The 15748-nt window shown below is 42.8% G+C and overlaps 1 protein-coding gene across 3 annotated transcripts in view; it reads left to right on the top strand.

Annotated features, from left to right (window-relative positions):
* The window catches only part of WBP1L (WW domain binding protein 1 like), a 59122-nt gene that overhangs the window by 36511 nt on the left and 6863 nt on the right, over positions 1 to 15748 (top strand). For 2 of the 3 annotated variants that reach the window (XM_059477033.1, XM_059477034.1), the window contains exon 2: positions 7948 to 8050. The exons of the other annotated variant lie outside the window; for it this stretch is intronic. In XM_059477033.1, the coding sequence (XP_059333016.1) occupies positions 7948 to 8050 (103 nt within the window). The remainder of the gene's footprint in view (positions 1 to 7947; positions 8051 to 15748) is intronic. 3 annotated transcript variants of the gene reach the window in all.

Here is a 15748-nt window from a genome sequence, read left to right as displayed (position 1 = left end):
AGTTCTCACTCAACGCAAGGGATGCTGATCCTGGGCTGCAGTCTCAGGGAAGAGGTGCTGAGTGTGGTGCCCTCCCATGAGCTGTGTGTGAGGGTGGAAGGATCAGAGTGAGACCTTTGGCTCCCCAGGACCAGCACCCTTTGCTCTGCACCCCTGGACTGCACTGAACAGCTGCTTTCCCTGGATCTGCCTTCATTTCTTCTTTGGGAGCCAGCAGCATTGTAGCATTGCAGATGGACTGCCAAACACCTGGTAAAAGTAAGGTGTCTGGTTGATTTGGGTTTTTTTTATTGTTGCAGTGAGGATGATATTTAAATGCCTGAAAAGCTAGGTCAGCATTATATGACATCAGTGCAGTGTGGGTGTTTAAAGCTCCCATCCAAGGAAACATGATTGTAGGGGATCTCTGCTTTTAGTTTTGAGTGAGCATTTCCTCCTAAGGTTGGAGACGGTAGCTCAAATACATTTGCCTAGTTTACTGCAGAAATGAAAAAGGAAAAAGAGTAAAAGAAGAAGTTGGATTCCAAATGCTTTCGGTTTTAATTTTAACTGCTTGAGGTTTTCAGCATGGTCTTCTGTTTGGTGGTTTAGACCAACAAAGTGCAAGATGACCTCCTCAAAGCTGTAATTTCCTAGAAGTCTAGAAGTGTGTATCTTTAATGTGAGAGGGCTGAGGACTGCAGCTGGGAAGCTTCTAGCAAGGAGTGAGGAAGTAAACATATGGTGCTTAAAACACTAATGTGTAGTTGTCAGAATCTGAAATTGAAACTTGCAGTAAACAAAAATGAAACAAACCAGCTCTTATTGAAATATATCAAAGTGTCCATGATCTGTGAAAGGAGAGTGTCCCTTTAAAGATAGTTGGAGTATTTCTTCAGGATAAATGGATGCAACAAACCAGTTTGTTCCTCAGATAAAGGTAATAAAACCTTGGAGGTTCTGCATCTGCTGGGGGTGAGGATGGGTCTGCTGTGGCTGATTAATCATGGTGATCTAAATATAATTCTCCTGATGCTGGCATTAGTGAAGCAATAAATGTTGTGGATTAGAATTCCCATTTTGGAGATCTTTATTGTGCCTGAGACAGCTCAGGGGCATCATTCCTCCCCCACTTATTATACTTCTAAAGTGTTTGCATATTTGCACTTACTACACTTTTTTCCCCCACATTCCGCAAAACAAAATTTGTGGTGGGTGACTTAAGAAGAAGTGTCCAGACTTGATTTATTTCTTGGCCTCAGCTGTCTGTTATAAGGCAGGCTTACAGGAATCTATCCCCTGGTGTGCTGGCAGAGCCTGGCACTTGAGGTTCCAGTAACTCCCAGCAGTCAAAGCCACTTTCATCTGTGGCAGTCTTGGGTGTTTTTGTTAAATTGAACCCACCAAAGGCATGACACTTGCTCAGATGGTGGATTTTTGCTTTTATGTTCCAGAGGACTCACAGGTGTAATGTTTGTGAAGGCAGGAGATGTCTGGAGGCTTTGGTTGAGGGCTCAGCCACACTGGTGTCTGTGGGTCCTGAGATGCCCTGGTGACCCCGGGTTCCCCAGCAGTTCTGCCTGTCCTTGCTGTGATCCCACCTGCTGTCCTTCTCCGAAAGGATCTCCTGAGTTTAAGATTAACTTTGATTAGGAACTGGGGGGCTGCTGGTAAACCAGGAGTTGTTGTAAACCCTGTGGCAAGATTGGGCATTCCAACCTAGTATTTTCAGTAGCAGTTTTAACTTACTACCCCTTAAGTGCCTTATCAGACAGAGATCATTTTCTTTGGTAGTTCTGTGTTTGCATTCTCATGAGCTGTTGCTGATGCACTTTGCTAACCAACACTAGTGATAGTCTGATATGTGAGATTGAGTAACAGCCTAGTGGGAACTGGTAAATAGTGGATATCAAATAGTTGTTTCTGACATATTTAATATACTGACAACCACTTCCATTCTGTTACTCAGAATGCTTAAAGAATATATATGGTTCAAATACTGATTGTGAGTTACTCAAAATACAAACTTCAATGCATTTTTCTGAGGATAGTGTCACTTGCTTACATCCATCCTGCTTGTTTTGGGTGTGGCTGGGTACTGAGAGCAAGGGACTGCTGCCTGCAATTAATGAGATTACCGAAATAACTAGGTCAGGATCTTGATTTGTTATTAAATAGATGCTTATTACCAAAGTCCCTATGAGAGCTGTGAAATCAGAAGGTCTGGAGTGGTCACACGTGGAGCCCAAGCCCTGTTAAAACCAGTTGTATCTTGCCCTTCTGCAGATGCCATTTTGGCAGTCTCCCTTCATCCTGTTGCTGGGCTTTTCTCTGAGTCCCTCTGTCTGTATTCCTCTTATTCAGGCCTTTAGTTACTCCTCTCATCCTGTAGTAACTCTCCATCTCTTCCTGTTAAAATAGTAATTTGCTGTGTAGTGCCTTGGCAAATGCTGTAGTGAAATTTGGAGAAATTAGGGAATTAGAGTAGGTAAAAAAAACTGGGTATAGTAGGAGACAGGAATGGCCTATAAACTGCTGTAAGTAAATGCAAGTCACATTTCCAAGCGTTTCCCAGGGTATTACCAAGGTTAGGATGAATGGACAGTCTGCCAGTTTGAATGACACATTGAGGTCATATAAAGGTGCTCATATTTAGGGTAATAGAGTCAGGATTTCTGTGGAAAGAGGAGACAGAGCAAAAAGCTAAAATGATTATTAGATTTTGTGATACTGGCTGCTGCTGGTTTTGGTTACCTGATTAATGTCAACTGAGGAGTCAACTTCTGTAGGCTGTTAGCTGCCAACTATGCACTTCTGAGTGTGGGCTGTGATGTTTGTTGCTGCAGTTGCACATATTAATTTTCAGCTTGGAAAAGAGCCATGCTAGCCTGGAATTTGCTCATCTTCATCTTTCTCCCTTCTGACTTAGCAACAGTATGTGCCCAGGTTAACTGCTGACTTTTGAGAGTAGAAAAGAGAGAAGTGCCTTGATCCTTTTATTATGATGGAACTCCACTGTCAATCAGTTATTTTCCTTCATATCCAACATTGGCTTCAGACATAGTAAATCCTAACAGATTTACAGCTATTTAACCCAACAATTTACCACTGAGAACCTTTACAAAAGTAGGGTAAGGAGGTCTGTTCCATCTTTCCTTGCAGCACAGTCAACCTTCAGACCTTCACGAATGGCTCTTGTCTTGATTGTGCCCCAGATTTTGACCTTTAATTTGTCACACAGACCTCCAGTAAAGGTCTAATACTTGAGTGGAAGGTGAAGAGAATAATTGGCTTTTTTCCTTGGCACTGACGTTTCTGTTTGCTGTGGCTTCAGATGTGACAACATACATCACTGCCTTGAGTTCTCTTATATCTGCCGCTGCTGGATATTTTAAGGATTATTTGTAAAAGCACTTGACAGCAAAAGTGGACTACTGGCAGAGTTGCCAGTATGGTTGTGGGTTTATCACAAATTCCATATATCAACAAGAAAATAAGTTAAGAAAAAGAATCTTATTCACTGTTACTTTATAAAGTTTATGACATGTGAAAACTAATCCAAAATGCCCCATCTTATATGAAGAGACTCTCAAAATGCACCAGGTAAGATCTTCCCAGCTCAACCAGTTTCATGACAAGAGCCTGTACCACATATCACAGATTGTTTCTGTTGAACTGGACTGGGAGGGAACACAGGCTCCACGTCTGCAGTGTTCTCCCAAACACTCTGGCTTTTTGTGTGTCAGGGACTGAGTGATTCCAGTTTCTCAGACCAACTCCTAGGGTGGTACCAGGAGGCAGTGATACAACATGCAGCCTAGGGTACGTGCTGATTTACAGAACAAAGTGAATCCCCTGAAACTAACTGGGAATCTCCTAGGATTTGCAGGTGGGAGATAATGAACAGCATGTTCTGGCTTCTTAGTTGTGAAACAAGACTATTCTGCTCTAATGGGGCTGAATGCTCTTTGAGAGCAGACCCATGTAGATCCTGCTTAGTAATCCTGCCTGGAGGCGTCTACAGTTAACTGAACAAAGGATGGTGGGGAGGGATGTGCTTGCTTGCCTGGACAACAAGAAAACGAGACTCTCCTTCAGCAGGGAAGCCCACTCTGGAATGTAATAGCCACTGGCTGTTGGGGAAGAAAGTGCTTTTGGAAAGAAGCCCTCCCCCTTCCTTGTTTTCCTAAGGCTACCTTAAAAATATTGCAAAACCCTTCTGTAATAGTTTAATAGAAACTCCACGCTAGTAAGAATGACTAAAAATTACCATTACAAGTGCTGTTTGCAGTGGAAGTTAAAAACAAAGGCAGGTCAATAAAATATGACTGCTCCAGCTTTGCTTCTATGAGAGTTTTTTCCACCATCTATTTTTTCTTTATCTATAAAATTACTCTTTCAGCCCTGTGCCTTGTGTATGGCTCTTAGTGTGAAAAAGGGAATAGTACACTTCATAGCACAAGCACTTGGGATATTGTTTCCAGGAGACATTTAGACTCTAGATAACTGTATTGCTGATATATCTTAAGTAGTTAGTTTGGCAGCCTATCACACAAAGAATGCATGGGAGAAGGAAGTAGAAATAATAAAATGCTGCTGGTATGAAAAGTACAGCCGGAGATTTAAATAGAAAGTGAAGTCAGATCCAAGAGGTTGGAAGTAAGTAGAAATTTCCTAACAAAGAGTGTCATGGTCTCTGTCATGGCCAGGGTGGCTCTACATAACCTGTTCCTTGACTTGCAGAAAAGGAGCAAACTGTACAGTGGCTCAGCTTTTCACAGAAATGAGTCTTGACTTAAAAGAGGAAAGGAGACAAACACTTGTTCCAAAGGAGTCACCTATAACATATCCCAAAACAATGCTCTCCCTGTGCCAGAATCTTTCCCTAGTAGACTTCTAATTGTGAAGATCTGTGGCCTTTACCTTTTATCTCTTTCCCTGTGCCAGGCTGTGTAACCCAGTGTTAAGAGGTAGCCATGCCATTCAGTAGTAGGACCATGTGACCTGCTGGGATCCTTTCCAAACCAAATTTTTCCTTAATTCTGTGAAACTGTTTGGAAATACAGTTTCACAGAATTAAGTTGTGACTTAATTAAGTCACAGAATTAAGGGTGACAGTTCTGGGTGTGACATGTGGCCCCCAAGTCTGACAGCTCCATGTTCCCAAAAGCCTCTTGGTGGCTGAGCTGGCAGAGGTCAGCAGAAAGGCTCCAAAATGAGCTGCTTTGACTTTGAGGAGTGTGGCTGGTGGTACTGCAAGGACTTCAGAACCCCAGCTGTGGGACTATTTGGAGGTACAAGCACATGTACATTAGCGGGGAAGAGCATTTGTCTTGGTCAGTGTATAAAGAATGGGCAGTAAGATATAAACTCTGCTCTAGATGGGAAGCAGGATGTTGCCTGAGACTTGATCTCCAGGAGGAACCTGCAGAACACCATCCTAGCTGCTCAGGATCCTCTGTTGAGAATGTCCTGACACGTGTTGGCCAGCTGGGTTAACAAGGAGCAGCCCTGCACGTAAGCATGTGTGGAAAAGTCATTTCAAATATAATGAAGTTGGCAAGAGGGAGTCAGTAAGTTCAAATAAAAGGATGGTGCGATGAAAGTCTCTGAAATCAGTAGTGCTCCAAGTTTTTAAGTGGGAAAAATATAGTTGAAGATGTTATGAGTTGCTGCTCCCCAAAGACACTGATTTGGTCCTCATTGCTACTCTTTGAAGTAGGCAAAACTGAGTGGATGAAATTTTTGGGGAGTAAGCCAGAAGTGGTCAAGGATGGATCAAGTGTGGTGATGCAGAGAAGATCATAAAATGGCACTGTGAGACTGGTTTTTCACCAGCTCCATGTGATTCATTTGCTGGTTCAACAGGTCACACTGATCTTCATGTGTCACAACCACAAACCTCAGCTAGTCATTCTCTGACTTGAGCATTATCAACAGGATTGCAGTTTTGCAATGGCATCTTAATTTCTCAATTGTCTTCATATGAGAGCCAAAATCTATGCTGTTCATCACTTACATTAGCTCTGCAAAGCAAACAAAAATGAGGAAAAATGTAAATAAACTAATAAGAGCAGATAATAGATGTGTCCTAGTTCTAGTTCTTTTGCTGGCTAAAATTACTATTTTTGGAATAAGTAGCAGGCTTGAAGCAGAAAATTCTGTGCTGGCTCAGCAAAGTCTCCTAATAGTTGCCATCAGTTAGAGATGGAAACACCTCTTTACCGTATAGGAAAATGGTGGTTTTTTTTTACTTTTGACATGCCAACATCTCAAGGCATGCCAACATCTCAAGAACCAAATGTTTCTTTAGCTGCCTGTAGTAGTTCTGGACTGGTCTGTCCAGCAAAATGTTTGCCTCTTCCTGAAAAATAGAGGCAGACCCCTCCAGCTTGTTGCCTCTTCGGGTGCATTTTAAAGGTGGTTTTTGGAGCCTTTTGTGGAAATAACACTATCCATGGAAGAACGGGAAGCAGTACATCATATGCTGAGTTGTGTTAGCTGAATTGTGCCCTCACATGATCAAAAGTTGGTGTGACTTCTTAGGAGAAAAGATGGCAGGAGGTTGTTCTGCTCTCAGGAGTTATGTTGCTTCTGTAATTTGGGTGCTTAGGTGAGAGACCTGTGTTGGTGAGATGTGGCTCCAACCAGGGTGCTGTGTGGTGGGGAAGTGCTTGTTCTCCTCCAGATCCCCGAATAAACTGAAAACGTAGTGCAGGACTCTTCTGCACTGAAGCTGCTGCCTCACATGACTTGTTCAGTGAGGTGGTTCAGCATTAAAATGCACTTGGTATTTTGCATGTGTGGTGGCTCCATAGAAGTTTGTGAATAGTGTGGCTGTGGTGGACTCACATAAATGAGAAGAATAGTGCAGTTCAGCCAGTGCTGGGATCCACAGATTTGCATCCCTGTCACCTACTGGTGGGGTTTTGTTGGGCTTTAGTGGGTTGGTGTTTTCTTATTTGCAAGTTGATACTTCCAAAATTATTTTTTTTTCAACAGAGCTTTCAGTATAAGCCTACCCACATTTTCGTTTCCTTGAAATAGACTTCAAGTGAAAGAAAGTGACAATAAAAACTTTGTTACAGTGGTTTTAATTGAATTAAGAAATTATTTAATTAATTTAAGAAACAAATTTTTTTGTTTCTTAAATTCCATAGTGTTCTTTGAACTCACAGGTTGCTCCAAAACCTAATAGAGGATGTACAAACCACTGCCTGTAAAATGCTTTTGTTTTCTTGTGTTTTATACTTTTTTCCAGCCATATTTTCAGACTAGCAGGAAAACACAGACTTCTAAGAAGTGGTGCACCATGTGGGGAACTGAGACCTCACAGCATAGACCTTTTCCATGTTAGGTGTCTTGAGGACCTGCTGGGTGATTTGCTACAGCTGATTTGGCTCTGCTTCTGGACTACTTTCTATTCCAGGAAGAAGTTTTACAGGAATGCTGATCTTCCATAAAGCACATGGCTAATTATGAAGAAATCATTTTAGATAGGAATCTTGCAGGAACATATTGTAATTATCACTTAGATCTAAATGAATCCAAGCAGTCTTTTCTCAAATTATGATGTTCCCTTTATGAATGCTTTTCCTCCACTTGGCATTCAGCCCCAGTAATACAGTGATATTGTGTACAATGTGGAATAAATGTCATCTCTTCTTCTAAGAGAATGCCTGGCTCCCAAACTGTGGTAACTTTTAGTGGAAAAGGAGAGGGATAATGAGACAGCAGTGCTGACTAGATGCTAAAACAGTGTAACTCATGGGTTTGGAGATATGGGGATTTTCTTCTGAATGGTCCTTTGTTTTTTTGGTGGTCCTTAGATGTCTTTTAACCTCCTTATGTATTTTAGAGTTTCCAAAGACCATAACTTGTACTTTTCAAATGCTTGCAGATCATCAAGTAAAACATTTACAAAAGATACTGACAAAGCATCTTAAAAGTGTGTCTGTTTAATTTTAGGACAAGGAAACCTGCATGGGTGTCAACAATCAAAGTTACATATGTGAAACGGGCCACTGTTGTGGACAATCCCAGTGTTGCAACTACTACTATGAACTCTGGTGTAAGTCCTTCCATTTTGTATGGCTTCCCTTCCTAACCTGCATGGCTCTTGTACCATACTACAGGTCTGGCTTGTGTCCCCTGGGGTGTTGTATTCAGCCCTTGTTGTGCATTGCCTTTGCATTTCACTGCAGCACAATCCAGAGCTGATGTGATGAGACAAGGAAATAGGGTTGTCACAGTGGGTGCTTTCTCAGGAGTAATGGGTCATCTTGCCACTCTTGTTTGCTCTTCTCACTGATTTGGGTACTCAAGATGACATTCTACAGGAGCAAGGAAACCAGCTTGAGGGAGAAATGCCATACACACAACACTAGAGCTTGACACACTCAACAGGGAATTAATTCAGTGTCTTATCTATTGGTTTCATGGTTTTATCTGTTGGTTTTGTTGGCAAGCACAACAAGTTTAAATCTGGTATATCTTTTTAAAGATGTCCTTTCAAGGAGGAGGGCCAGTGTGCTTATTCTCTTCAGGACCGTTCAGAGTCCTTGTGCAGAGAGAGTCTTGGGTAAACCCTGTGGGTTTGCAGTGCCTGAATGTTCTACTGTGAGGATCACACATTGCCCATTGCAACCCTTCTTACCTCCTTTTTCCCAAAATGTGAGATTTAAAAATAGCGAAGTTTCCAGCAAATGGCTGAGTGACTGTACCTGCTGAGTCCCCTTAGATGGCAGCAGGGAGGTCAGAGCAGGTGGTCAGCAAAACTTGATTAAGATATATGGAAAAATGGGAAGTTGAAAGCATAAGAAAGTGATAAATGCTGAGTTTTAAAGGAAAACTTAAGCTTGTTCAGTCTGATGGTGTCTTCTTTCTCTAGGAGGGACACAAAAAGTTGAACATTGATGTTGTACTGTTGTACTGTCCTGAGCCTAGGCTGGGAGGGCGTCTCTGCTCCTGGAATTTGGAAATGTGGTGCTCTGAACATTGTACCCCTACATTAGAGACTGGAGATACTTTCTTACCACACCCAATGGTATCTTCTAGTTTTTATGCAACTATGATTTCTACTTAATCCCTCTGTTGTGCCCACAGTTTCACTTTCCCAAAGTAGCTTGTGTGTGGAAATGTGTTATACGTACAAAGACTGTTACTTAACCTGGATCCAAGGACAGGAATAGCTGACACTTCATCCTTTAGTCTAGAAACATGCTTTTACTTCTCAAATTAGCCAGTGAAGTATGGGGGATGTGGTTATAAACTGAACAGGACTCTGTAGTAAGCATCTTCAAGACACACTGTGCTCAGACTCCAGTGGCTGCTGTGTCAATACTTATGGCAGGATTTTAATGTATTGCAGACCTTTTACAGCAGACTTGTTTTCCAAAATGTCCAAACAGTTCAGTGAACAATTCAGGTTAGGGAGCCATGGGCAGCTCCAGGGACTGTAGCAGGCTGAGAAACAGGCGTGACTGTATTGGAGCCTTGGAGTGCCTGGATCAGACTGTAGCAGTCAGCAGCCCAGGCAGGACAGATGGCAGGAATTTTTTCAGGCCAGAGGGGGATGCATGGACAGGGCAGAGTGGGGAAGGTCAAACCGGGTTTTGCATTTGTGTGGGTGGGAATCTAGAAGAAGTTGCATGTGTGCAGAGGCTCACAGGCTCCTTAGCAAGCAGGATCTAAATTGAGCAGCAGTTTGGAGTGCAGCTGCGCAGTGGAACTGGTGGCACGGTCACCATGTTTCTCCCATGGACATCTTGAAAGAGAGGCTTGGTTGGATTGCATACAAACACTCTGGTCCAAGCAGTAACCCCCTGCCATTTTAATGGGATGGTTTCACTGTCTTTATACTTGGCAGTGCCTGGCTGCATCATAAAAGTTCTTGGAAGACAAAACCAGATTTTGTTAGAAGGAGGCAGAATGTTAAAGGCTTCTTTTTAGAGCAGACTCACAGGTCACAGTGAGATCATGGAATAAACATGTTGGTCACACACACTGCTGGATGGTTCCTTGGGGGAGATAGGTTTCTGTGTGTTCACATTTCTTCTGTCTCACAGGGAGCATTGTGTACCACATCAAAATGAGGGAAGTAATTAAAACACAAGACCTGTTTTCTAGGCTTTTTGCAAATTCAGGCAAACATCCAACACTGATATAAAATCAGCTAATGTTTTCAAAGCTTGTTTTGCCAAATGGTAAGAAAAAGGTTTCCTTTGGATGGGAAGGAGTCATAGAGGGAGCATGTCCTTTAAACCCATATTCTAGGGGTTGAGAGCTTAGCTGCTCAGCAATTGTGGAGCATCTTTGATAGGTACATATGCTGAGGCCCTCTGAAGGCCTTCAAGGTGAAAAGTGGTGATAGTAAATGTGAGTAGTCTTAATATGAGCAGTTGAGAGCAACTGCATTACATGCTTGGGAATAGATCAGCTTTTAAAAAGTTAATAATAACTTCTGGTTAATGAGCAGTTAACATAGCAGCACCTTTTAAGTGTGGCTTCACGGTTGTTCTGTTTCGATTTTAACCAACATATGCATGTACTGAAGTAGCTTTTGAGAAGCTTTTGCTTCTCTTGACCTTCTCAGACCACCAATGTGTGTGTTTCAGACTTTTGTGTGCCTGAAAATAGACCTTCTTGCTAGTCCTGTTGAATTAAATCCTGGATTTATCTACCACCACAGCTTTGTGGGAAGAAGAAGCAGAGGAGGGTGGCATTTGAAATGGAAAGGAAAACTAGTTGGTCTTTGGTGGACATGTGTTCTGAAACATGATCCTGTTTTGTGGCCACTTGGAATTTTTCCTGTAAAAAGGACCTTTTTCCCTGTTACGGAATTTGAGGGAAGTTTGTCTTTGAAAATGGCTGATCTCAGCAATTCTAGGCAGCAAGTAAGATTGTGGTAATTTTAAACCAGTCGTTGAGGGTAGTGGAATAGGATGTAAAATCAAGGTATTATTTTGTTAAGGGGTGGAGTGGAGGAATGGAGAATATGATATGCCAAGCAGGTGGACAGCCTATGTTTAAAATTAGATAACAACCCAGTTCAGATTCCCCACCCACCTCTTAAAAAAAAATTAAAACAGTGCTGTGTTGCCAAATAATAAAACTATATTCAGATTTACAGATATAGGTCTAATAACTATGTAAAGTTCTAATTAGTTCTTAAGCTTGGTAGCTGGTAGCCTGATGAGGCAAAAGCTGCTTTATGTCTTTTTTATTTTCTTCGAACATAATAATAATAAAATGGAAAAATGTACTTTACTGTTGCATTTCCTCACATAGGAAAAGATGTTTGAGTGGTGGATGAGCTGGGTCAGCATTTTCATTGAACAATTTAGCTGGACTCCCCAGAGAACTCATGGTCCCCAAGGGGAAGAATGGCAGCTGCCACTGGATTTTGCTTCCTAGCAGTTTTTATTGAGGTCTCTGTGATGTGATTGTGATTTGCTGGAGTTTTCCAATGTTGGCCTTTTTCCAGGCCTGACAGGTGTCTTACTGCTTAGACATTCCAAAATACCACTTTTCGAAATACAAGTGAGAAGGTAATCGAGGAATGCAGTTCCTGTGTTTTGCAGGCTAAGAAGTTAGGCTCAGAGGTTCTGGATTTTGCCAGGTTTGAGAGTATAAAGTGGACTGAACACTAAGTCCAGGTCTGCTGACATCCATCCTTGTGCCTCTCCTGGCCTTTGGAATCATTAAATTATTCCAGAGGCTCTAAACACAGCAAGCACAGCTGTAGAAAATATATTTCATTGTGTGGTTGGAAAAATAGTACACTATGCTTCAGGAATCATGGAGCATGGAAACAGGCAGCTGCTCACTGCTTGCAAAAAGTTGGAGGATTTAGAAGTTGGAGGACTTTAGCTGGTCTTGGGTGATGTAGGTACTGTACAGCAGCCCAGCACTGGTAATGAGTGAGCATTCATATATTGCTTGTGCCTGTTTTGTTTCTTTGTCTTTTTTAGCAGATACTGAGCCCCTCTGTTTCTGAAAGAAAAAAAAGAAAAAAGATCTTGACTGTTTAGGTCCTAGTAGAAGAGTTGTATGGGAAAAAATGTTCTGTTTGCAAGCAGCACAGTCAGTGTTTTTGCTGATTTTGAGCAGTCTGCTCATCTCTGCACGCTTCCCCTTGGAATCGCTAGACAGTTCTTTTCCCAAAAAGCATGCTGCCAGGAAATTCTGGCAAGGATCTGCTTAGTTGCTGAAACTAAAGCAACTGCTGTACCACGTACATATTCCAGGAGGTCAGCTTTATAATAGGAATTCATGTCCAAGAGTTTGCTGCAGTCTCCAAAACACTCAGTCAAACTATGCACCAGTCCCATGTTTTCATCTTTACCCCATGTTGTCTTATCCCACATCCTTTTTCAAAGAAAGATTTTTGCTGCTCCTTGCCTTTCACCCAGGCTTCTACTTGCTTCTCTTTCCTAGGTGTCTCAAACTTCCCCTTGGGCTGTTCTTCCTCAGCTGTGCTGCAGCAATAACCCTGCCATGACAAAGCCTCACCAACAGTATAGGGCAAACAACAGATGTCACAACCATGCAGAAACTCTTTATAATAAATAGGCTCACTGAGGGAGTTATTTCCTGATTTACTTGGACTTCTTGTAGCCTAATCCAGACAGCCAAATCACCTTAAGTTTGTTTTGGTCTGGCTCAGTAAAATTCTCGGATCCAAAGCAGAAGGCAAGCTGTCTGGCATAGCCTGGCTATGCAGATACTGACTTTTGCCCTATGTGGCTGCTTCCACCTGTGCTGTGCTAAACAGCCTGGAAAAAAGGCAAGAGGACTCCTAGTGTTGTTTCACCCCCTGCCCTACATACTTCCAACCCAGCTTGTCACCAAGTACCTAGATCTGTTGTTCCCAGATGTTCAGGACGTGGTCTCAGCTGGATGTTCCACTCTGGTCTTTGTTAGACTATTGTTCAACATTCATTTTACCAACATTGGTGTCTTGGGGGGGACTGGACTTAAAAATGTGTCATCTGGAGCATGGGAGCAATTGCCCTTGGAAGGCTCCCTCCCTAGGAGAGAGGCATAAAAGCAGTGTCTGCAGATTTACTGCCTCACGTTGACTCTCATTGCACAATGGGATAAGGATTTTTCTGAAACTTTTGTTTTTTCATCTTATCTCGTTGCAGTGGGTGTACAGTGGGCACTATTCTGAAAACTAGAAACCAGCTGCAGTTAACGTGTGTCTCCTTTTGTTACCAGTTTGGGAGCAAGCGAGCAGGAGTTGGAGATGTCTTCAGCTTTTTTCTTTTGCCATTGTACTCTACAAATATTCAGTAACTTTTTCCTACAATGAGGTCAGGCTGGGACTGCAGTTCCAATGACTTAAACTAACATAAAACTGTCACTGAAAGTCACAGTCTTTCTCTTGCCGCTGCTGCTGTGTTTGCCAAACGAGTTTCAACCTGCTCTGGTTTCCTCAAACCAGTTCAAACCACAGTTGCGCACAACTTTGTGCCGGCACAAGAAGAGGTGGAGGAAGCAGCAGGAGGTATGGTTGGGACAGGCAGGAGAGGATCGCGTCATTCAGCGGCTTCTTTTATTCCTTCTTAAAATGTTCATGGGCCTATGGCCTGGATCCTTCATCTGGCATTCTTGAGCAGCAGGGTTGGCTCGTACAGGCTTGTGCCTGCAGTGGCAGGAAATGATGTGACCCCTCTGCCAAAGGACACGATTAGGCCCCAGCGCATCCAGGTTGTGGTACCAAGTAAATTTCTCTTCCCTTTTTTGATTATAGTGTTGGCCCTGTGAAGACAATTTTTTTCCAGCCATGACTGACTGTGAGGCCACCATTTGGGACATTTTTTAGTCAATGAGATTGTCCCACCTCTCCTTCTGTTCAGAACCAGCTCTCATGGAGCCAAAGCTATTATCCAGATGCTTGTCGGGCAGACACAAAGGCACTTTGCAGTATGTTTTGGCTTGGTTTTCGGGGATTTCCTGCCAACAGAGCCATGGCATTTGCCCAAGTTTACCATGAACTTGAGGGCAAATTTCTCTGTTCATACCCTTGGAACACTCCAGAAAACATTTTCCATTTTGCACAGGATAAAAGGAGCTTCCCTCAACGGCATTGCTGGTGACAACATCCCAGGCAGAAAATACAGTACAGCATCAAAGCAAACATTGCTCCCTCCTTTTTCATGAGGAAGGACTGCTCTGATTTTTTTAATTATTAAACTGTTTTATTCTTATTTATTGTAAAGTCTGATCAAAACTATGGTTAGTGTCCTAGAAGGGGTTTTTCTTGAAGCATTAAGCATGTTCTTTCACAGCTGGTAGGAAGCATCTCTGGTGTATGACCATGTGATGGGCCTCCCTTTCCCAAGAATTCTGTAAATGTAGCAGCAGCCTTCTCTTTCTTCAGTACTTCCTCTGGTTCTGAGAGATGGCTTCCATGGGACCTAATTCCATTCCCAGGTGTTTTTGCAGCTTCCATTCTGACTTCCTGAGCTTCCTGCTCATGTCAGGCTTACAGCTCTGAGCTTACAGATTGGTGCTGATTCTTTTACTTTCATTAAAGGTTTTGGTGCTCTGGCAGGGAAATCTTTTGGCAGTAATCAACTCCTTGGCTGTGTCTGTTTCACCTTTGCTTCCATCACTGTCCATTTGGAGGCATCGCCATTAACAAAAAAATATCGATAGCAGTGATTCTCAAGACTCAGTTGTTTTTGGGCTGGAGAGTGTTGCAACTTCTGACTCTTCATGAACCAAGAGCAAGACTGAAATTGCCTTCAAGTCTAGCAGTCTCCTGGTGCCTGTTTCACTCCAGACTGGTACTTTACTTCTGCTCTGGCTATCTATCAGAAGTTGTATTTCCAAAGTCACTGTTTGTTTTTTTATCTGTCATGTTGTGCTGAGATTGCCATAAGCTTTTGTTCCCAGTGGTCACTGCCAGGTGGCTGTGGAAAATACTCTCAAATCAGACATTTAATGGTGAATTTGGCTCAGAATGTGTCTCCCAATCATTTTTCCTTTTCCAGTGAGTGCAGTGGTAACTCAACACAATGCTGATGAGAAACAGCTCATATCCATTTGGGAAGAAAAAAACTCTTGAAGAGCAAGAGGAAGGCATTTGGCAACAGTGAATGCTTTTGGGAACATTGAACACAACCAGAAGCTCAGTTTTACTTGGCTTTTAGAGGCTTTTTAATGCCAAACTTGAGTTGCCTCCATAGATCTTACCCATTTTCATCACAAGGCAGAATTGGTACCTGTTTTTACCCTGAAGGAGGTGTTAGTGTGCACTGCTGCTCTGCTTGGCCCCTGCGTTTCCTGCTCATGTTTTGTTGTCTTTGGGTGAATTTGCAATTCCCCTCCTGCCAAATGAGCTGCTGGCTGCACACGCCAGTGGTCTGCTCAGCTTACCTCCCTGCTGCTGGTTTGAAGCCAAGCCCTCACCAGGTGTACAAATGCACAGCTCAGTCATGAACATCTTCACTGTTCACTCCATACTTTTAGACATAATATTTACAATTGCACTTGGCCTTGGAGCATAGCTTTATTCCAAATAAACGACCGTACTATATATTTTCTAGGCTTTTGCAGTTTTCTGTTCTGCAGCCAAAACTGCAGCTGTGCCCAAACTCCTGGCAAGAGAGTGTTGTAGAGCTTTTTATGGGGGCCCTGAACTCCCAGCACTTGCACTGGTACTGGGCTTGCAACCAGAGTTGCACCCAGTCCTTCTCCCAGCACTGGCACCTCTGCCCAAGTGACAGCCAGGGAGCCCCTCATGTGCCTCAGCTCCCAT

This window comes from Ammospiza nelsoni, chromosome 8 (genome assembly GCF_027579445.1).
Source record: "Ammospiza nelsoni isolate bAmmNel1 chromosome 8, bAmmNel1.pri, whole genome shotgun sequence".
NCBI classification, from domain to species: Eukaryota; Metazoa; Chordata; class Aves; order Passeriformes; family Passerellidae; genus Ammospiza; species Ammospiza nelsoni.
The sequence above is the reverse complement of the archived record's forward strand: the minus strand, read 5'-3'. Positions and strand labels throughout refer to the sequence as shown.